Source organism: Notamacropus eugenii, chromosome 3 (assembly GCF_028372415.1).
Source record: "Notamacropus eugenii isolate mMacEug1 chromosome 3, mMacEug1.pri_v2, whole genome shotgun sequence".
In the NCBI taxonomy this organism is placed as follows: domain Eukaryota; kingdom Metazoa; phylum Chordata; class Mammalia; order Diprotodontia; family Macropodidae; genus Notamacropus; species Notamacropus eugenii.
Window position 1 is genome coordinate 97,930,860 of NC_092874.1, and position 22,331 is coordinate 97,953,190.

General features: G+C 40.5%; 2 protein-coding genes and 1 long non-coding RNA gene across 4 annotated transcripts in view; 1 reads left to right on the forward strand and 2 right to left on the reverse strand.

Moving 5' to 3' along the window:
- LOC140533075 (uncharacterized) overlaps positions 1-908 on the reverse strand; it is a 37,629-nt gene extending 36,721 nt beyond the window's left edge. For both annotated transcript variants that reach the window (XM_072652401.1, XM_072652402.1), the window contains exon 1: positions 843-908. The gene's annotated coding sequence lies outside the window, so the exon portion shown is untranslated. The remainder of the gene's footprint in view (positions 1-842) is intronic.
- Positions 890-7,109, forward strand: LOC140533078 (uncharacterized). Its single transcript, XR_011976787.1, has 2 exons — positions 890-1,246; positions 6,573-7,109. It is a non-coding gene; the product is annotated as an uncharacterized lncRNA (long non-coding RNA).
- Positions 5,896-22,241, reverse strand: LOC140533076 (uncharacterized). Its single transcript, XM_072652406.1, has 4 exons — positions 19,593-22,241; positions 16,577-16,703; positions 12,496-12,636; positions 5,896-11,350 (listed from the first exon to the last, which is right to left on the reverse strand). Exons 2-4 carry the CDS (start codon positions 16,695-16,697, stop codon positions 9,570-9,572), a joined length of 2,043 nt encoding a protein of 680 aa, XP_072508507.1. The 5' UTR covers positions 16,698-16,703; positions 19,593-22,241; the 3' UTR covers positions 5,896-9,569.
- Between the last annotated feature and the right edge of the window lie 90 nt (positions 22,242-22,331).

A 22,331-nucleotide genomic window follows, 5' to 3' on the forward strand; every position in this document is an offset into this window, starting at 1 on the left:
GATTCTTTCCCATCCGAAGTGTCTCATTCCCCCCACCCCGAACCTGCCCCTTCGCCTCCCGCCTTGATCGTTGACATCCCCCCAAGGCTCTTTTCCTCTTTCCTCTCTCTTCTTTTTAAGGGTTGTGTTGCGTCTTGGAGCAGGTACAGAAGTAACACCTGGTGCCGGGTGAAGTCTGGGGACACGGGGATGCCAGGGAGCTCAGCAGTCAGGAGCCTTTTCTTTAGGCCTTTCGTTTTTCCTTCTTCATATGTTTATTTCGTTAAATATTTCCCAATTGCATGTACATTTTTTAAACATTCATTTTTGAAATTTTGAGTTTCAAATTCTTTCCCTGTGCCCCCTCCACCCCTTTGAGAAGGCAAGCGATTGGATATCGATTATACACGTGACGTCATGCAAAGCCGAGCCTTCTGATTTGGGGAATAACGACAGCCGAAAACCAAGCCCGAGGTCCCCCTTTCCCTTGGTTCCAAGCCCCAAGAGCTCCGGGCCGGCTCCCTACGCGGGGCCCGGCTTTCCGCCCGGGCATCCCCACTGCCTCCCCGTGCCCCAAGGTCAGGGTTGGTGCCCAGGAAGGCCGAGTCCGGGGCAACTCACACTTGGGCCCTGGAAGGCCCTTTCGGGGACCCCAAGTCAGAGCTCCGAGACTCCCTCGGGTCACCCCAGGACCTCCCGCTCCTTCTCCTCTTCCTCCTCCTCCCTGTCTAAGTCTGCCGGGGCTCCAGCCTCTCCTACGCCCGCGCTGCTCACCCCCCACCCCTCCCCCTCCCCCCGCCGCCGGCCCCAACCCCTCGGGGTGTCAGCAGAGGCTGGCGAACCAGGTGACCCGTCCTCTCTACCTCCGCCTCCACCGCGGCTTCGCTCGGCGCAGCCGCAGATCGTCCCTCCGCACCACGTCAGGCCGCAGTTGTCTGTTGCCAGGGATACGCGTGGCATCCTGGGAATCTGCTCCTCCTCCCGCCCCCCATCTGTCCACTCCACCACCCCACCCCCTGCCAAGGCCCGGGAAAGGCTCCAGTCCGGCAGCGCCTCCTGCGGTCCCCGTGGGCGTGGGGGATTAGACCAAAGGGCCAAGAAACAACGAGGAGGGGCGAGAACGGGCCTGGCTAGTGAAAGAACCCGGAGCAAACCCGCCGGAAATACGGGAAGAGTGGGTGGGGGCCAACAACAGAGAGAGTCTGGACTTCGTCCCTCCGGGCTGGAGAGCCCTTGCAGTTTTAGGCCAGAGGGAGAGGCATGCCAGGTAACATTCTGAGATGATTACGCCAGCAGTGACGGCGGAGGAGGGTTACGGTGAGGGAGAACTGCGCAGACTTTCGTTTGCAGAACTCATTTGGGGTTTCCTTGGCAAAGACATTGGAGTGGTTTCCCGGTTCTTCTCCAGCTTATTTTACAGATAAGGAAACTGAGGCAAACAGGGTTAGTTGATTTACCGAGGGGTCATAGAGATAGTGTCTTAAGTTCCCATCTGAACTCAGGAACACGAAGTCTTCCTGATTCCAGGGTCCTCTCTCTATACGTTGCACCACCTGGCTGCCCAGAACACCCACTTAGAAGACATTAAGTAGAGATGGTGTGATGCTGAGAGAGAGGGGCTGGTTAAGGGTAATGGCAGGAGTGGAAAGGGACAGATGCCAGAGTCAATACAAAGGAAAAATCAGCTGTTACTTAGCAAATGGTTGGATGTTTACAGAGGGAGGCAGTTAAGGATGGCTGCCAGGTGCAAAATCGAGGTGACCAGGATAACGATGCTAGAACTGACTGAAATGAATCAGACAAGGGGAAGTTTTGAGGGGAAAAGGATGAGTTCCATTTGAGTTCTTTCTACAACCTTTCTCCATCTCATGAATCTCTGTGTGTGTTCGTCCTTCGTTGCTGAAGAAGACCATATCATCAGAGAAATAATGACATGACTTGCACTTGACTTTTGTTTTTTGAGTGAGGGCTGTGCAGGTCACTAGCCTCATTTCTCCTCCAGAGCCATCTGAATCCGGTGATGACTGGAGATGACCCAGGATGAGGCAATTGGGGTTGTCACTTGCCCAAGGTCACACAGCTAGTGAGTGTCAAATGTCTGAGGTGACATTTGAACTCAGGTCGTCCTGACTCCTGCACTGGTGCTCTATCCACTGCACCACCTAGCTGCCCAATCTCCTATTTCGGTTTGACTTTCTCCAAGTTCCCTACCTGAGAACAGATTGTATTCTTTGTCCTCTAACTCCCTAGTACACTTCCTTGTATGTGGTTAAAAGGACTCACAAAATCATGCAATGTTAGAACTGGAATGAATTTTGGAGATCTCTTACTCTTATTACTCTTTTAAGTCTTATAATTCAGCCTCTTACTCAGAAATCACTTCAACATCAGAGGTCATCTACCCTATCTCAACACTACCAGTGAGGGTGAAATCACTATTTCACAAGGCAGTACAATCCATTTTTGAACATACTGTTAAGTTCTTCCTTATATCAAGCTAAAATACCTTGTACCTTCTACCAATAATTCTACTCAGGCTTTCCTACACTATCCTCTAAAGCTAAACAAAATGTCAAATCCTTCATGTCCTTAAGCTAAACAAAATGTCAAATCCTTCATGTCCTTAAACTATATGAAAAGTTATGTCCCTCCTTTCCCAACCTCTAAGATTGCATATTGAAATCCTACTCATCCTTTAAGGTCCTGCTACAATTCTACCTCCTTGAAGTTAGCATTGTAGTTAACAGGAAGTTAGGAACACCAGGGTCAGGAGGTAGAAGTGAAACTGAGCCTGAGTTGTCAGCACTATGACAAGGGACAGCTCCTAGCAATATGCTGCTGAACTGTGTGGTATTACTTAAGTCCAGGGATGGAGTGTAATGGGGATGCCAGGAGTAGAAAAGGCTGATGTTTATGTCTTTGGGAGCTTTGGATTGTTAGCTCAGTGAAAGTAATACCAAAGTGACTCTCTAGAATGTAAGAAAGATGAAGTTATTTAGGTTTACATAAAAGAAATTTCTTTTATGGTGGTCTTCATCTTTTCTTGAGGAAAAGTTTTCCACAGGAAAAGTATCTGTGTTAATTGTATTATGTACTCCTTCTTAGGGTGTCATATGGAAGTGCTTATGTTATCCTTGTAATGCAAGGGACCTGTGTTCCAATCAATGTTTTGTTCTTGAGGAGGTGGTCTCCTGTCTTATGTAGCAGTTACAACCTTAACCATCCCCCTCTTTTTCTCAAATCTTCCACCTTTCCCTACCAATTGGTTCTTTCTTCTAACATGCTCAATTTCTCCATTCATAAAAGACCTTCTTGTCCTATATCTCTCCTTCCTCTCTCAGCCAAAACTTCTTGAAAAGAACTCTCTATGCTCACTGCCTCCCTTTCTTCTCCTCTCATTCCTCAACCATTTTCAATCTAGTTTTTTTTTTTTTACCTCAATACCTAACTAAAACCTTCCTCTCCAAAATCATCAGTGTGATCTTTTACTTATGAAATCTGATGGTCTTTTCCCAATCCTAATTCTCCTCAACCTTTTGCAGACACAGGTTAAATGACTTGCCCAGAAACACACAGTTAGTATCTGAGGCTGGATTTGAACTCAGGTCTTCCTAATGACATTCCCAGTGCTCTATCCACTGTGCCACCTATCTGCCTGCATGGGGACCCAACTTTAAGTTTATACGAATTGGAGTAGACTAGAGTGGGTGCAACAGGTATATATGACTCATCTCCCCATTACAAGGTCCTTAGCAGCAGGAAGTATGTAATTTTTCATCTCTGTATTCCCAGCACTTATTGCAAATAATATATGCCTCATATTTTAGTTCAAGAAATTTATTGAATTGAGCTTCTCTCCTACCCTGTACTAAGGTTATGCCATGGCTCTAACTGGGCTTTAATATGAGATCCATGATTAATCAAAATAGAGCAATCCTTAACAATCCATGTTGGAAACACTAAATGGATGAAAAATGTCCATCTTCCAGACTATGACGAAGTTCACTGAGTTAGTACATCAATATGTTGCTGGGACAGACACCCCATAAAGATTATGAGTTGAGCTCCCAAATGAACAGGAAGAATTGTATTTGGAAAATCAAGCAGTATTTTCAATGATATTAACAGGCCCCCTAGTATAAAATGTTCCCCCATTGCTGTGGGTACAAATCTTGAGTCACCATAATCTCCAAAGAATTAAGAGTGTAGGTGATTCAAAAGGGAATGGAGTAATACACGATGGGTACAAATTTGCTGCAGCATATTTCTAATGATGACTTAGGTGCAAGAAACAATGTAAGGAATTTATGGAGGAAACCTATTCTCAGAAAAGGAGGTAGGCCAGTCAAGTGTTGATAGGATGTTTGGATGGAGAATATGGATTACTCCACTGGCATCTACAAAACATAAAAGGGTCTAAAATGCTTTCAGTTCATTGAGTGAATCTTCTGTGAAGGATCAATGAACAAATACTATAAAATAAGGAGGTATGGATAGGCTTAGATCTGCACCAATGGAGAGAATACTCATATTGATAGGATAATCATTTAAAGTATTAAAGAAATAAATTTTATTTGATTTTTTAAAAAAAATTTCATTTTATTTTTTATTCTGAATACCATATAAACATTTCATATACACTGTAGAACAGAAGAGGATTATACATGAAACTGTAAATCTCTTATTACCTAGAACTTGCTTTTCAAGTACATAAAAAACCCCCCAACATATAACTTTCAAGTTGTTCTGCTTGTCATGGTTCTTTCCAGCATCCCTTCTATTCTTTTTTGGGGGAGGGGAGGGTCTCTATCCCAACTCTCCCTCATTCAACACATTCCCACTCCACCACTGGAAAAAGGACCAAAAAAAAAAAATCACCCGTTGTAATAAATGCACATAGTCAAGCAAAACAAAGTCATATATTGGCCATGTCCAAAAATATGCCTCATTTTGTACCTTGAGTTCATCACCTTTCTGCCAGGAAGTTGTAGCATGCTTCTTGTCCTCTGGTGTCATGGGGAGTCATTTCATCTAGGAGAGATCTTAAGTCTTTCAAGGTTATTTTTAAATTGAGTTAGAAAATAGTTCAAACTAGATAAAAATATCTCTCCTCAATTCATATTCTTTATTGACTGGTCTGTCTCAGGTTACTTATTTTTTTTCCTTTACTTCTACCCCGATCTTCATTTAATAGCCAGGTATTTCTTGACCTTTTCTATAACCATCCCCTTGCCCCACCAATGCTGTAATCTCAAATCTGCTTTCTAATCCCAAATTCCTCTTGGCTCCCCATCCTTCCTTTGAGTGCAGAAGCATCTAATCTTTGCTTTTTATTACAAATGACAAAAACACTTCCATAAGAACTTATGCCACCTTTGATCCTGGAGACTAAACAAAACATCTTGGATTATTTCCCCTCCCAGATAAATCTAGAAAAACCCAAATCTGACTTACTTCCAGGATATCTGAATCAGCTCACCTGTTACCAACAGTATTTTGAATATGAATGTTTATTATAAAACAAATATAAACGTGAATGGGACTCACCTAAGTCCAGAAGCAAGAAATAAGCTCACTGCGTCAATAAAGAAGTCACTGCAACCAAGGAGAGCTGACACAATCTTAAGTGAAGACTGTGTTCCTGTGCATCTCTCTCATCTTGTTCATTTGGCTTTGTCCAATAACTTGAATCTGTTCCAGGTATACCTCTTGGCAGCAAGTTCATGATTTCCCACAAGACTGCTTAGGGGACACAACTGCTTGCAGGAGAAATAGCTGCTATCAATAACTGCCACTGTTCTTTTAAACATCTTTTCCCTTGTGGTCCCTTGTTCATCAATTCTCATTCAGTCCTTTTGAGTGTACACATCCCATACCTTCCCTTCTGGCCCCATATCTACTGACACATGAGCCACATGAGTAAGAAAGTTTCAATTGTGCGACAGCTCTCAAACACACCTCCTCTACAACTTTGGGGGATTCACAGGATATCTGTTCACTGGCAGATGACCTGATTACTATCTATAGAATCCATACAGCTAAGCTCCAACTCACAGAGTGGCTTCTCCAAGAGATGGCAACCCCTCAAGGTACCCTGGATCCACCTACTTAAAGATATAGCTCATCATTCAGTCAACAAACATTTATTTGTGCTTACTATGTGCTGGGAATATGAAGAAAAGCAAAAAAAAACTTCAAGGAATTCACATTCTAACAGGGGTAACAACATGCAATCAACTATGTGAAAACAAGATATATAGGAGATAAACTGGAGGTTATCTTAGAGGCAAACCACTAGCATTAAAGTGTTTCTTGCAGAAGGTGGGATTTTAGCTGAGACTTGAGCCAGAGAAGAGGAGGGAGAGCCTTCCAGGCAAGGACAGTCAGTGAACATGCATGAAATTGGGAGGTGAAATATCTCAAGAGAGGAAAAGCAAGGAGGCTGTCATTAGATGGCAGAGTATGTGGGCATAAAGTGTAAGAAGGTTAGAAAGGTAGAAGTGGGCCAGTAGTGCACTTGATAATTCTGGACCTTTTGACCTTATCTAGGAGCCTTGCTCCATTAATTGTCCTTTTTTTTTTTTTATCTACAGTTTCAGCCTTTTCACCGGCTCTTTAAACCTCTCCTTATAAACTATTCTCAGATCTCACCTATCTTGAAGAAATATTTCCTCAATGTTGAAGGGGTTATGGAAAGATAAGCACACTAAAACATTGTTAGTATACTATGAAATGGTACAAGCATTTTGGAAATAAATTTGGAATTATGCAAATAAAGCTGACTAAAATATCCATACCTTTTGACTCAGAGATTCCACCACTGGGTTCATATTCCAAGAAAGCCACTGATAAGAATCATATACACCAAAATATTTATAGCAACATTTTTTGGGATAGGAGAGAACTAAAAACAAAGTAGATGCCCATTGACTAGAGAATGACCAAAGAAACTGATACATTCATATAATGGAACATTACTGTGCTATAAGAAATGATGAATATGGAGAAGCACAGAAAGGTTTATATGAATTGATGCAGAGTAAAGTAAGCAGAGCCAAGAATAAATATATGCAATGACTACAACAATGTAAATGAAAAGATCACACACACACACACACACAAAATCAAAAGCAAACAGAGCAAAATTATAAAATCAAGTGTGACTCAAAAGGAGAAATATGAAAAGACACTCCCAACCCACCCCTTTGTGGAAATGGGAAGTTCACAGGAGCTGCACATTTCTGGACCTTTTCAGCTAGTGATCAGTTGTGCTCATTCCCCACCCCCCCCCTTCTTTTTCTTTGTCTTTAAAAAATAAAAAATACTATTTGTTAGATGGGAAAAGAGGAGGAACACTGGGGAAAACTATGAGAACTAAAAAAAAAACTTTTAGAAAATATATCCTGTTGGGGTCCCCTAGACCACTTACGGGAACCCCTAACCCCGACCCAAGGCTCTTGTCCAGCAAGAGGCCTTGATCTCGTGAGTAATGAAATGGGGCGGAAGACAAAGATGGTGAAGACTCCGTTTTATTCCTCTAAAGCACATACATTTATAGTTTTACCTACGTACATTCCTAAGTACATTCCTAAGCCCTACGTAGAACCTATCACCTATCACCTTTTACATTGAACCTATCACCTATCACCTTTCCTTATATGGGTGTCTTCTCCACTGGACATCCGGAGCCAGGACAAAGAACTGCCACGTTGCAAACAAGGACGAGACCCTTCCTCCTGAATCCATCTAGTTCCACCCCTACTGACAAGCCCCTAGGTTATCTAGGCAGGCTCTCAGTGTGGCGTCCTGAAAATGGATAGGGGTCAGCTCTAACTCATCCCGTTACAATATCCATGCACATAGACATTATACATGGCAATATTAATAATTAAGAACTTCCTTCCTCTGTGAGGATCTTTGTGTAATGCAAGTTTACTTTACCTCTCCTCTTAGAGGCTGAGTTAGTGTTCATATGTGGAATTCCAAGGGAGAAAACCATAAGCACCTCCTATAAGGTCACTGATACTCCCTTCAATGATCAACCAAAGACCACCCTCCTGGTCCTGTCTGGGAAGATTTAAAATTGACCATCCTGTATACCTATGCAGTTTTAATTGCTTCTTGTTTTCTTTTACTTTCATACCTAAAACTAGCCAAGAGGGTTTCCTTAATTATCACTTATCACTTCATAGATTAGTGTTCTCCTGGGCCCAAACATCCCCACAGCACATGGGATGAGAAAATATCCTTCACATCTCTTTTTTAAATTATAAACAAACTGAGAACTTTTCCAAAACCAAGTTCTCATTCCCCTCACCCAATTACTGTGCTCAAAGATCTCAAAGTATAGATGGTGGAAGTAGAGATAACAGATACATCTTACTCCTCTGAAGGCCCTAATGAAAAGGGAACATCTCTATGTAACAGAGATGGGAGTTTCCTATACCAAAAGGAAAAGCTAAGAAGTCATTTCTGAGGAAGCTACTTCTTGGTCATCCCAAACTGGACACATCTAGAGAACTAACATACCCCTCTCTTATATCTGGCCAGCTGTAAGATCCTCTAATAAATCTCTTTTGGACACAAATTTTGTGCATGAGTTTTCTCCTTTTAAACTCTGGTGGAGACACTGGGTTACCACATAATCATTCATATGTAGAGGCATTTGTTGCCAAACGTAGGAAGAAAAATGGGTAGAAAAAACTGATCACTTTTCCCTCTCATTTTAAAACTCCTTAAACACAAAGAGCTCTTATTCCAATTATAGCAGTGAGTGGTCCTAATTTGGGGTCTGAATCCCAATTTTAGCAACTATGTGGGAGACTTTGGGGCAAGCCACTTTCTGGGCCTCAGTTTCCTCATTTATTAAAAAAAAATAGAGTTGTTCTAGATCAGAGGAGTCAAACTTGGAGCTACAACCAGATAAAAATGTAATTGGAATATGTTTGACAAAATAAAAACACAATAGAGATAATTTGTGGTTTTCTAAGTAAGTATGTGACCATCTATTTCTACTTGAGTTTGATGCCTCTGTTCTAGGTGATCTCTAAGGTATTTTCCAGCTCTAAATCTATGAATCACTAGTCGGGCAAGCTCCTCAAGGAGATGAGATGGGATAAAAATCAGAAGAAGGGCTGGTCTTGTCAAGCAGAAGAGCCATCTCTTCCTCAGACACGAGTCAAGAAGAAAAAATAGGAAATAATGGAGAGAAGAAGCTCACAACAGGCATTTTTTATAAGCACAGAAAGCAGGACATACTCTGCAAGAAACAGAACAGACAAATGTCAACCACCTCCTTCACTTCAGCCTTGAGAATGACAGGAGAATTATTTTCTTAATTTTTCTCTCTTATTTCTCATTCAGGTATTGGTTTCAATGCTGTTTCAGTATTTGAGGATGAACTCAAACAACAGAATGACAGGAAAAGAAGCAAGAAGGGTGACGTGGGATTGATTACACATTCCTTTAAAAAATGAGACTAAAAAATTTTCATCTCATCTATGCCTGTTGGTTAAGAATCAGTCCCTCTTCCTGACTTTTGCCCATCATGCAGATCCACTCTTAGATGCCACAATTCTGTCACATCTCTCTCAACTCCAATCAGCTTCTATTAATTCAAATATGTGGAAACGCTTGCGTGTACTATTAGTTTCACTTGGGACATCACAGGACTTGCCCTTGGTGTGTACTCTGAAGTGAGTGGCAAGTTTAGATTTATAAATGAAACCCTTGCCACACTCTCCACAAGAGAATGGCCTCTCAGGCTTGTGAATGCGCTGATGCCTAAGGAGATGTCCCTTTTGTCGGAAATTCTTGTCACATTCGGGGCAATGGAAAGGTCTCTCCCCTGTGTGGAGGCCCTGATGGCTAAGAAGCTGCCCTTTCAGGCGGAAGCTCTTATCACATTTAGAACACTGGAAGGGCTTCTCTCCTGTGTGTGTTCGAATGTGTTCAATGAGTTTAGACTGTTTAGTGAAGCCCTTACCACAATCACAGGAGAATGGCCTCTCCCTACTATGTAAGCGCAAGTGGGCCTTCATATCAGCCTTCACACGGTAACTTTTATCACACTCAGGGCACTGGAAGGGTCTCTCCCCTGTGTGTAGGCGCTGGTGACTGAGCAGCTGCCCTTTTAGACGGAAGCTCTTACCGCACTCCTGACACCAGAAAGGCTTCTCCCCACTGTGCACTCTCTTGTGTTCAGTGAGCTTCGACTGCCTGCTAAAGCTCTTGCCACACTCACCACAAGAGAATGGCTTTTCTCCCCTGTGTATGCATTGATGGGCCTTCAAGATGTCTTTGAGACGAAAGCTCTTATCACATTCGGTGCACTGGAAGGGCTTCTCCCCACTATGTAACCTGAGGTGCTCTGTGAGTTTACTCTGGTAGGAGAAATCCTTCTCACACTCACTGCAGGAGAATGACCTCTCCCTACTGTGTGCACGCTGATGAGCCTTCATGTCACCCTTCAGTTGGAAGATCTTGTCACAGTGAGGACATGGAAAAGGCATCTGGCCTGTGTGCAGGCGCTGGTGCCTCAGCAGCTGCCCCTTCTGGCGGAAGCTCTTGTCACACTGAAGACACTGGAATGGCTTCTCCCCACTGTGCACTCTCATGTGGTTGGTGAGTTTAGACTTCTCAGCAAAGCCTTTCCCACATTCTACACAAGAGAAAGGCTTCTCCCCAAGGTGTTGACAACGCTGATGGGCCCTCATGTTGCTCTTCTGGTGGAAGCTCTTATCACACTGAGGACAATGGAATGGTCTTTCTCCATTGTGAATAAGTTGGTGGTTGATCAGACTCCTCTTATGGCGATATGTTTTTTCACACTTGGTGCACTGGAATGGCCTCTTCTCGGTGTGCACAATTAAGTGTCTGAGCAAATACTGCTTTAGACGAAAACTCTTGTTGCACTCACTGCACTGGAAGTACCTTTGTTCCCAATGGAGCCTAGGCTGCCAATGGAAATTGGACTGTCTCCTGGTTTTCCTGGTACTCCTTGAATGTTTCTGTGACTGTGTTTTTCCATGCAGCTTTTGGTGTTTTACCCAATGGTTCTTTGATGAGAATCTTTTCCCACAGACAGAACAGGGTTGAAGCACTCTCTGCCCTGGCCACATTTCCTGGTAATCAGAGGGATTCTGGGGTTTGTGACCTGGACTTCTCTCACAGTAAGCTGATTCCAGGGTGTCATGCCCTTTTGGAATTAGATGCCATGTATCTCTGCTGCACGAGTTTCTTAAGGAAGCTTCTTGGTCAGATACAGCAGAAACTTCTCCCATTGTGCCTTGTAAGGGCTCACAGGAACCCTGAATTTGTAGGCTATCTAAGTAGCCTTTCACTTCTCTTGGATGCACAGATCTGTGGTGTCCTGGAATTAAAATCAAAGATCAAAAAATATTTATATTTATCAACAAGCATTTATCTAGGTCCCACTATATGTGCCAGGTACTACACTGAGAATATAAAGACAAAAATAAAAGAGTTCCTGTCCTCAAAGAGATTACATTTTAATAAAGGAGACCATCTGTACATGTAATGGGGATACACAAACAGGTGAGCTCCCCTCTTGTGTGGGCCTGGACCATTTCTGATAGGCTATAAGGACTCTGGTTCAGTGTTGAAAAACTCTGCACTTTGAAATAAAGAAGCAATAATTCCCCTCATTGGCCACTGAGCCAGGAACAGCCACATACCCAGTAGACTTCAAAAGGAAAGAAACTTCTACCCTTATTCTGTTTCCTCTCTTCTGGGACTTCCTATGGGAGTGTCTCCTTCTGCTACCCAACACATACAGTTATCGATTCCTCAAGGCAATGAGCACATGTCCTACCTAAATGAGCTCAAATCTATGCCTTGGGGCCTTTATTGGTTCTTCTGCTATTATTCTTCCCCTAAGCACAGGTGACTCAATAGCAATCTTGAGATGGGCATTTCCAGCTTTGAAGGGTTGGAGAGGTTGAGAGTCCCTGAGTTCTACATTTACTGCAGGATGTTCTATGGAAGAAGCACCTCCCTACCCCAGGAGCTACTACAACTTTTTTGACCACTGACAGGCAGGAAGATAAGACTGGCTTGGATTGTCAGAAGGCATGGAATCTTTTGTATTTTAAGTATTTTGGGGGCGGGGGTGTGGGAAGGGGAGAATGGGATGGAACATGGGATACACAAAGAGCTGTCCTATACCCGACTGACAGCATACTCCAAATACCTTTCCAATTTCAATTTGGGGGGAGATGGGGAGACCCTACACATAAGCAAAACCTAAGCTTTAAGTGACTGTTCCCAGGGCTCTGAGGTCGAGTAAAAAACCAGAGACAATGAGAAAAGAGCTTGATCATTCTCTTTAGAAGAGGCTCCCCTAGGACTGAATTCAGTCTGTGCATAGCCCAGTGAAAATCAAACACCATTTCCTGGCTTATTTTGACCCAAAAGAAAAGGAATACTCAAGGAATAGATATAGGAAAATCTAACCACACATCTTAAGTTTCATGGTCCTGGTTCCTTACGACTTACCCCCAATCATCTGTTCTTCAGGGCTTAAGTCTTTGGAATTGAAGGCAGTTTTTGTTTCCTGTGAATCCTTCAGATTTCTGATGAAAGGTTCTTCCCCCTGTTCAATCAAAGATATTAAATCTGGTTTGGAAATTGAACAGTCTGCACAGAGAGGCCACAGAGAGGCAAGGCAGTTTAGTTTCTTTGGTACTCAATTTAAACATATGTTCAGTGATTCATAAAGTTCTCTCATTTCATTAGAGGAACAAAGCATGGAGATAGATGTGAAAAAAAAATAAGGTCCTGGAATATCATGAAAAGGAATAAAAGTCTGCATGTCTGAACAACGATGCCTCAACTTAGATTTTATATCCATTTTTTAAAAATTTATTTATTTTTTAATGTTCTACTTATATCCATTTTTTAAAAAATTTAAACCACACCTCAGAAGGTGCTATATTATTCAATAAATTTGATTACAAGTATTTTTGTTTTCAAAATTATATAAATATCCCTTGAGTCAGCTAGAGATACCATAGAATGCTTTTTTTAAAAATAAGAGCTACAAATAAGTATTTTAAGAGAATGCAAAACATCTGGCTCTCACTGAAATATTCTCTACAATATTTCTGGTGACAAAAGCATCACTGAGTCCAATAGGCTTGACTGTGAATCCCATGGCTTATGAGACAGTCCAAGTTAAAAGTAAAGAAGATGACTAGGGCAATGGATTAAGCATGAAACATCAGAGACTGGGGCTGTTCCGAACAGAGAGAATCTGCTGAGCTGGAAGTCAGAATAGCCCATATTCCTTTCTTAGCTGGGTGGAGGCTCAATTCTATATTGAAACTGCTCTCATGAAAGTCAGCAATAACTTGTCAACCTCTGTTTCTAGCCCAATCCAGTCCTCTATTTCCAAATGCCTGCAAAATAGATCCAATGACAAATTATGTTGTCATTTCAAGTTCATTGTGTTTAAAGATGAACTCATTATCTTTGCCACCACTCTTTATCACCCCTGGTTAACAAAGCTACCTTTATGTTTTGCATCAATAACATCCCATATTATTTCTCAGTTTAAACACTTGAGGTAAATTATTACTTCCTTTCTTGAAACCACAATGTCTAGTTAGCCACTGAATTCTCTTAATTTTTCTTCTTTAATATCTCTTGGATTGAACTCCTTTCTCTGCATTCCCACTGCTATCATGTTTAGCCATGACATCATTTATGCTTCAATTGCTGTCCCCCTTACCTTTCTTCCTCTAATAGAAAATCCATGGCAAAGCAAAAGAACCCTTTCTAAAATATTATTCTTATCATATACTTTTCTAAAATTTAAGAATTTGGCAAGTCTCCCCATTACTTGTTAGGTTAAGTGAAAACTTCTCAAGTGAGCATTCCAGCTCTTAACAAACTGAACTTACCTGTCCTTAATAAATTATTTCCCTCAATATACCTCAATATCAATTTTCTTCTTCTGTCTGAACAGTCTCTGTACATAAATGCTACACATTCATGCCTGCATTTCTGCTCATAACTCTTACTCCAATTCAAAATGTCTTCCTATATCCTCCCCTACAATAATAGTCATATTTCTTTTTCAAACCTCCATTATCTCAGCCATCATGAAGTCTTCTGCAATTAAGACAGATGACAGGAAACTCTTGCATGAATTTCTATAGATCTTCTAGCCATGTCACTCCCATCTCTCAGCCTCAATTTCTCCATATGTAAAATGAAGAGGCTGGACTAAATGACCCTTGAGGTCCTTTCTGGCTCTAAATCTATGAACTAATATCATTAAATTGGATACTTAAATCTGTAATAATCTTATGTTGTCCTCTACCTTTTTCACTTATGTAAACATTATTTCTCAACTAGATTTAAAGTGAAGATTTTGCTTTATGCTTCTTCTGTATCACTTTTAGTAAACAGAACTCAATTACTGATCTTAATTTTTTTAACTTCATTTTTTCAATTAAAAAAATCTATTTTCTTTCCCTCCTACTCTTCCCTTTCCCCCCACTGTAGTCACTATGAATACTATTTTCCTGATTCTGTTTATTTCACTGTGATAATTTATACAAGTCTTCCCAGGTCTCTCTGAATTCCTCATGTTCATCATTTCAGGTAACACAATTTGTCCTCAGTGAATGAGCATTCACATTCCAGTTTTTTGCTGCCACGAAAAGTGTAACTGACTATTCTGCCAAACATAGAGTCTTTGTCTTCCACCTTCAAGGGATATATGGGATAAATTAGAATTTTGAGCAGTAGTGGGATCACTGAATAAAGACAATGAATAGTTTAGTGACTTTCCTCACAAAATTCAAATTATTTTCCAAAACAGTTGGACCAGTTCACATCTCCAACAACCATTTATTAGTATGCTTGTCTTGCCATAACTATTTCTGTATCTTGTCATCTTTGCCTGTTTGATGCAAATATTTCACTTTACAGAGCAGTAATTAAGGCAAAGAGAGAAAGCTTTAGTGCTGAACCAGGTTACATGCTTCCTAAGTACTGGAGCTGGGACTGGAACCCAGATCTTTTGATTCCAAATCCATTGCTCCTTTTACTAGATTATCTTGGGGCTTTATCACAAAATAAATATATATATGTCAGAGAAAGAATTATTGATTTTTTGAAACATAGGCATTCATAAAAAGTGAAATTAAAATGTCTCATCACAGTTTTCACTTTCCATTCCCATTATTTATTACATGCTAGACCAGAGGTCAACAAACTGGTGGAAGGGCCTCTAGATAAGAATGATTTTTACATTTTAATATTATGTTTTATTGTATTTTAAAATGTAAAAATCATTCTTAGCTTATGGGTCACATGGAAGGTTGGATCTGATCCTCTGCCTAGTTTGCCAGCTTCCATACTACACAACTACATATCCTATCTAGCTCACTTCTGTTTGTATTACCACTTCAAACTCATAGAGATGTCTCCCTTTACTCAAATCCTACAACATATGCTACCTTTACTATTCACTTTGTAATTATCTGTTCACTGCCTTGTCTCTGGAATGGAGGCACTGAACTACTGTTTATTTCTTGTACTGTCATTTAATAAGAAGCAAGACCAACTATAGATGAAAGTGTAGTGGATCTGTAGACAGGGAATCTGGATACTGATTTGTGCTCTGTCACTAGCTATATGATCCTGGGCAAGTAAATTAATGAAGGGTCATGTCAGACAAACATCATTTTCTTCTGTGTTGAATAGAAACAAATGATAACAACAACAATAAAGGAAAGAGGAGCTAACATTTAAATAGTACTTATTATGTGACCAGTACTATGCTAATAATAAGGACATTACAATTATTATCTCATTTACCGCCTCACTCCACAGAGCTGAGCCTCTTTTCCCCCCAACTCTTGGAAGACCCCTGCCACATACACTAAGCTAGTTTCTCCCTAAAAGAGCGAGGAAATTTCCCTGAAGACTTAACTGGTTCTAACTTACAGTTCTAACTGTTAAGGCAGCGTTTCTGATCTTTCAAGGCATAACAGCCAAATACACCAGGAGCTGGTGCTCCTAAGACTCCTTCCTTGTCACTGTGAGTTGACAGTCAATTCAGAATACCATGGCTGGCAAATGGGGAGGTGAGAAATGGCTGCATCCATTGGAACTACTGTAACATCTTTGCTGAACAACCTTTCTGTGGTAAATAAATCTTCTTTTCTGAAATGTTTTAACTGAACCAACTGTAGCGCCACTGGGCTGTAGTGAGCCCAGGCTACTATAACATGTAGAGAATACTGTATTAACAATATGATCTGAACTAATTTAGACATAATAGCCAGCTCAGCATGAATAAAGAATACAATTCTCAACTTCTAGACATTGTAGACCTTGCATTATCATTGGATCCAATTCTCTTAAATTATGATAAAGGCTTAAGTATTTATTTATCAAAGCTTTAAAAAAATAGTTTAATGAAAAACCATCTTTCTGGGGTAGATTTTTGAGCACAATCATCAGAAGGAACACAGAAAGCCTCTTTGGTCTCAATATATCTTCCACAATCTGATTCCATGAGAGTCACACACATGAAGTTTTAATTTACATAAACATATCTTACCAAGGGAAATAAGTGTCTCATAATTGGTTTTCATTACATGCTTATAAAGCTCTTTCTGCCACTCAACAAGTTTCCTCCATTCTTGCTCTGAGAAATACATGGCTATATCATCAAATGTCATGGGCACCTGAAATCATAAGTGAAAAACATTCATTTCAGTGATATTTTGCTTCTTATCTTCACTGCCAATTTTCAAAAGACATCCCCAAATATAATTTTTTTTCAGATAATAATATTGCAAAAATACTTTCCTAGGACTTTAAGTTTTCATCAAAACCTCAAACAATACAGACACCAAAATTCACAATTGACTTTGTTCGAAAAATTATTTTATTATAAATTTAATTCCAATCCATAAGAGAGGATTGTATATGAAACTGTAATATTCTGTTACTTCTGTAATTCTCAAGAAACGTATATTAAACTTACCACATTACTAACAAAACTGCTTTACTTGTCTTTGTTTTCATCTAAGCTTCCTTGTGCTCTTTCATGTTTTTTTTCCACCTTTTTTTGCCTTTAAATTGTGTAGATTTAATTTTAAAAGACAGGAAAAAGACTTTTTGTTGATGTGGAAGATCTCTGAGTCAGCTGTCTGTGGTACATCCTGACCATCAACTAATCAGAACTAATATCTAAATTTGTTTAAACACACAAACAACACAAAATATGGGAATAATAATGAGAAAAAAATTGGATATAATTTAAATGACTGAATCTTGAATTAAAGAACTCATTAAAAATAAAAAATAGGAAATGAACAAAAACTGATAGCATCAGTTTATATTGACATTAACACATATTTTATGTATGTATGTATGTATATATATATATATATAAATAAAACACATGTTAACACCAATTATAATAATTTCACTCAGAAGTATGACCAACGTAAACTAATTGTTATAATAAGGAGACCACAGAAACACGGAAGAAGCCTCCAACTTGTCTATAAAATTTCATGGTAAAGGCAGGCCCAGAGAATGCAATTACATTAGTTCCAGGCACATAAATCTCAAAGGAATGAACAAATGAATGGTATAAACTAGGTGTGAATAAATCTTTAACCAATTTGAGCCAATTATATAGCTTTGAGAAGGAAAAACAGACAGTATCACACAGAAAACATCTTGTGATTGTGTTGAGAAAATCAAGTCACACACTGGGCTATGTACAAAATCAGCAAACCAGTTCAGTCTGTTAGTCAAGTGGTGAATCAGTCAAATGGTGAATCAGTCAAGTGGTGAAAGCTGAGTTATAAAGATTACAGTTTAAGAGTTAGAATCAAACCCCTGAACTTTTGTGTATCTTTCTCTTTCCTCTCTCTCCCACCCCCACCCCCACAAATCCCCATATCACCTGAGAGATGGGACCACTAGCATAGAGTGCATCCAGCTGGGATCAGAAAGGCAGGACCAAGAAAAAACAACATCTCCAGACTGGAGTATAGATGCATGAGGAAAAATAGGTTCAGAATGTGATTCTCATGAAACTCCAGCTATGGAAATCTTTAAAAGTACCCAGCAGAGAGCCTTGTCAAAAGAGAACTGCATGAGAAGATGATGAAAGAAGATTTCCAATGACCAGGAGTTGAATGTCTTCACTGAAGGCCTCACTCCCTCTATACTTTAAGTCTGTGCACACCCTCCCAGGACCTTGAATAGAGATGTGGGAGAAAGTGCCCTAGACTTGGGGAGTGTTTTTGTACCTTTGGGTTTTGCTATCTGATCTTAACGTTTACTAAGAGATAATTCTGTCAGGCTGAAAATTAGTGGAAACACACCAGTGGATCTTGTGAGCAACAACACCAGAAAGAACACCAGCTCCTTAAGACTGCCCCAGAACACTGACAGAATTTGGTCACCTTCTGGGGACTAGGCCTGCCAATTTAAGTGGCAGATGAGGAAGTAGTACTGGGACAGATATTACACTATGAAGAAGATTAATGAACGATTAGGAGCAGTTTCATCTCATGAAGGAGAGCAAGCAGTTAAGGAAAACAAGTTTACATTAAGTGTGGAAAGATATCCAATTAAACAAAGCCACCAAAGACATGAAAATGGAAGGACTACACAAGCAGAAAAATGGAAAAGATTTGCAAAAGTCATTTTGACAAACAGTTTTCTCAGTTAAGGATGAGTAGGCCACTACACTTGGGTCTTAACATCAGTTCTGAAGGTGCTTATAAAAGATGTAAAAAAATGGCATTAAGGAGAACAAAGACAGGAAGAGCTGCTAGGATGGACCAAGTATATACAGAAGGGATTTGTGGTGGAAATGATACTGTTGTGGGGGTTTTAGGAGACCAATATACAAAGTATCTGAAAGGGAGGATATCAAAAGTATGCAAAAAAAAGTCTAAATACTGAAAAAAGGTGAATAATAATAATGTTAAAAAAGCATTTACTTCATGCCAGTCAATATGATAAGTGCTGTACAAATATTAGCTTATTTGATACTCACAAGAACCCTGGATATAGATGCTTTAGATGAGTAACTATTAACCTAGTTTTTCCATTTATACAAAACCTTTTTTAAAATTTAATTTTATTTTCAGTTCCAAATTCTCTCCTTACCTGCCCTGCCCTTCTCCCCTACCCACTGAGAAGGCAAGAAAAACAAAGAAAAAGAAAAACAAATAACATCTATACAAAATCTTAAAGAGATATCTACAAATGGACTGGCCATCCTTGATAAAGATATTATTAGGACTATACAGGCTTTCTCAAGTGATATTCAACAATAGACCACATTTTTACCATCTCTTAATTAAGAAAGATGTAGAGAATATTACGATTCCATTGAGCTTATTATTTGTTGATTATAAAAAAACATTTCCTTTGACAGAATAAAACACTTCTTTACAGAGACTTTCACAGGAAAAGTATCTTTCACAAAGATATGAAGATCTTTCAGCATTCCCTGGAATTTGTAACAACAGAAATATTGTTGTGTAATGACCCTCTAATAATAAACATGCGGAGATATACAAAATAAGGAGATGAATGCTCACCAAAGATAACTGCTTCTGTGACAGAAGAGATGCAGTACAGAGTCCGGTGGAGGAGGAATCGCCTGTGGATGGTGAGCTCCTCTAGAAGCTCCACTTTGTAGATGACATTATGCTGACTGCATCAAGCCCCAGGACATTACTGAGTCTCCTGGAAGAGATCTGTACTCACGCAAAGGAGTGTGGTCTCTTTATTCACAAAGGAAAGACTATGTCCGTTGGCCATATTTAAATGTGTATTTGGATGAGAGATTGTGTGTGTGCATAGATGAATGTTGAGCTGGGCCCAGAGTTGAAAAGGAGGGAGAGAGTGGCTAGGATTGTTTCTGAGAAACAGCAAAGCCTTTCTGCTATCTGGGTTCAGTATAAACTGACCTCAAGCTTCCCATAGAAAAAAGACCCATTTTCAATCCTATCATCTTGCCAATGTTGCTACATAGTAGTGAGAAGTGGAATACCTCTGCCTCCAAATAACTAAAGATGAATATTACACAGATGGCAATGTTGAGACATATGGGCGTATGAGTGGGCCAAACATAAAACCAATGCAGAACTCTACATAAGAACATGAATAAAGGGCATCATCAAGGAATTGTGTCACAGAAAGAGAAGATGGGTTGGCCATGTGGCAAGAACTAGCAATGACTAACAGATAACCATTGTGCTCCACTGGTACCCTCAATGTCAGGAAAAAGCTCAGAAAGCATCTAATACATTGGGTGTATCATTATGGTGAACTTTTGGAAAATCATGGAAAAGAGTCACACAGAATGGGGAGGCATGGATAGGTTTCAATCTACAGCTAGAATTCCTGAATCAATAATACAAAGATTTTTATTTGAAGTTTTAAATAAAAAGTCTCTCAAATATACTGACATACCTTTAATATGTTAACATGTTGCGGAGCAAACCCAGACCTTGTCCTTCATGGGTATCATGAATATTGTGAAAGGTGTGGGTCCTGAAGAAAGGTAGGTTCTCCATGAGCTGTAGAATGCCTGACTCCTTATCAACAACCCTAACTTCTTTCTCTGTTCACAAGGGGCTTGAAGTGCAAGATGATAAACTAAGATAAAGCAAATGTATATCTCTGGGGGGTGGGGGGTGTTCACCACAGCAGGAAGTGGTTTTACTCTATAGCACACCTTGAGTTCTTTCCTGGTTTCGGATGTACAGCGTGAATCCTAGAAAACCACATAGGATCCTGGGGAAGATGTGTAGCAGGTAAAGAAGAAAAGTTATAGAAAAGTCATTCCTGTGGAGAAGGGGTCAACTATCCCTACCACCTGTTAACCGCCAAAGAGGAAGGAATGCAGAGGAGCACATAATAGGCAAGTCAAACCATCACCACCACTATCTCCCCTATAACTCTGAAGGTATTTATAAGGTAGGTCTCTGAAGCCAGGAGTCTTGGGAATAGCAGTGCCCCAGACCACCAATCCTGGCCCCAACTCAGTCCTCAAAGATGTCATCTCAGGAAACAACACTATGGCAGTGCTGCCTGACAGTCGCCTATGCAAGTGCTACAGATCTAGCTTTTCAGCAGCCACATCTAATTAAAGTTTTTACTGCCAAAATCCTTGATACCATCCAAAGGTTCAACAGCAGAAATGAAGATGATTTTATCAGAAGTATTAAAGAAGATGCATGACCATATGCTTTGCTGTTGCATTCTAAGGTTAAGGACCAATGGAACTTCGCACGATTTATGTATTGTTTCCTCCATTAGAACATGAGCTCCTTGAAAACAGGGACTATCCTGCTTTTCTATTTGTATCTCCAGCACTTAGCACAGTGCCTCGCACATAGTAATTTCTTAATAAACTGCCTTTTCATTCACTGACTTATCTTGTATGATCACAGAATCAGGTGTCCTCAGAAGGGTTTTCTGTCCAGTTAAATAAATCCCCTCCAATACTGATGTTTTGCTACTGAGCTCTTGCATGTAACTCTTTTCTATTAGTTGTGTAGATCATCCACAGGAACCAGAGTCTTACATTCCATTAGGAAAACTAGTAAGCCAAACTCTGTCTCTTCCAAAAGAAAACCTTGCTTGGGGACAAAAAGTATGATTACTAAAACAGTTTTAGCTTTGTGATACAGACTTACAAGCATATAATGATGTTTTCAAATAACTTCTTTTGGCTTTTATATTTAATTTTTTGTGTAAAAGTAGTATTCATTTCTTAATTTTTGAAACATAAGCACCGAAAAGTACAGATTTGTATATACTTCACGAAATATCGTTAATATTCTGTCAGAATTCGTTTATTCCATTTTTAAAAAAATCAGTGCCTGTTTTCACTATTTATCATTATTATTATTATTTTAAGCAAAGGCTTTTAAACTCAAGGAGGCAGTGGAAAGAAAAACGGATCTGCAGGTTTGAGTCCTGGCTCTGCCAGAGCCGTGAGACCTTGACCAATTCACTCACTTCACCTCTCAGGTGGACAACTCTCAGGACTGCCCGTGATGGTGAACTGGGCTTGTCGGAACACCTGGCGCGATGGCCCCCGAAGCAGCCCAGCTCCGCGGCCAGAGTGCTCCCTGTGCCAAGCGCAGCCTCCCCGGGCTCGCCGCCTCTTCTCCTCCCATCCGCCCCCAGGTGCCACCTCCGTCATGTGGGAAACTAGCTGCTCGTGGTCTTGAGCGCCTCCCCAGAGACGGAACCAGACCCCCCTCCCCTAAGTCCCGGCCCCTCCCCCACCCCGGCCCCGGGGAGCGGCCCAGGTCCCAGGCAGC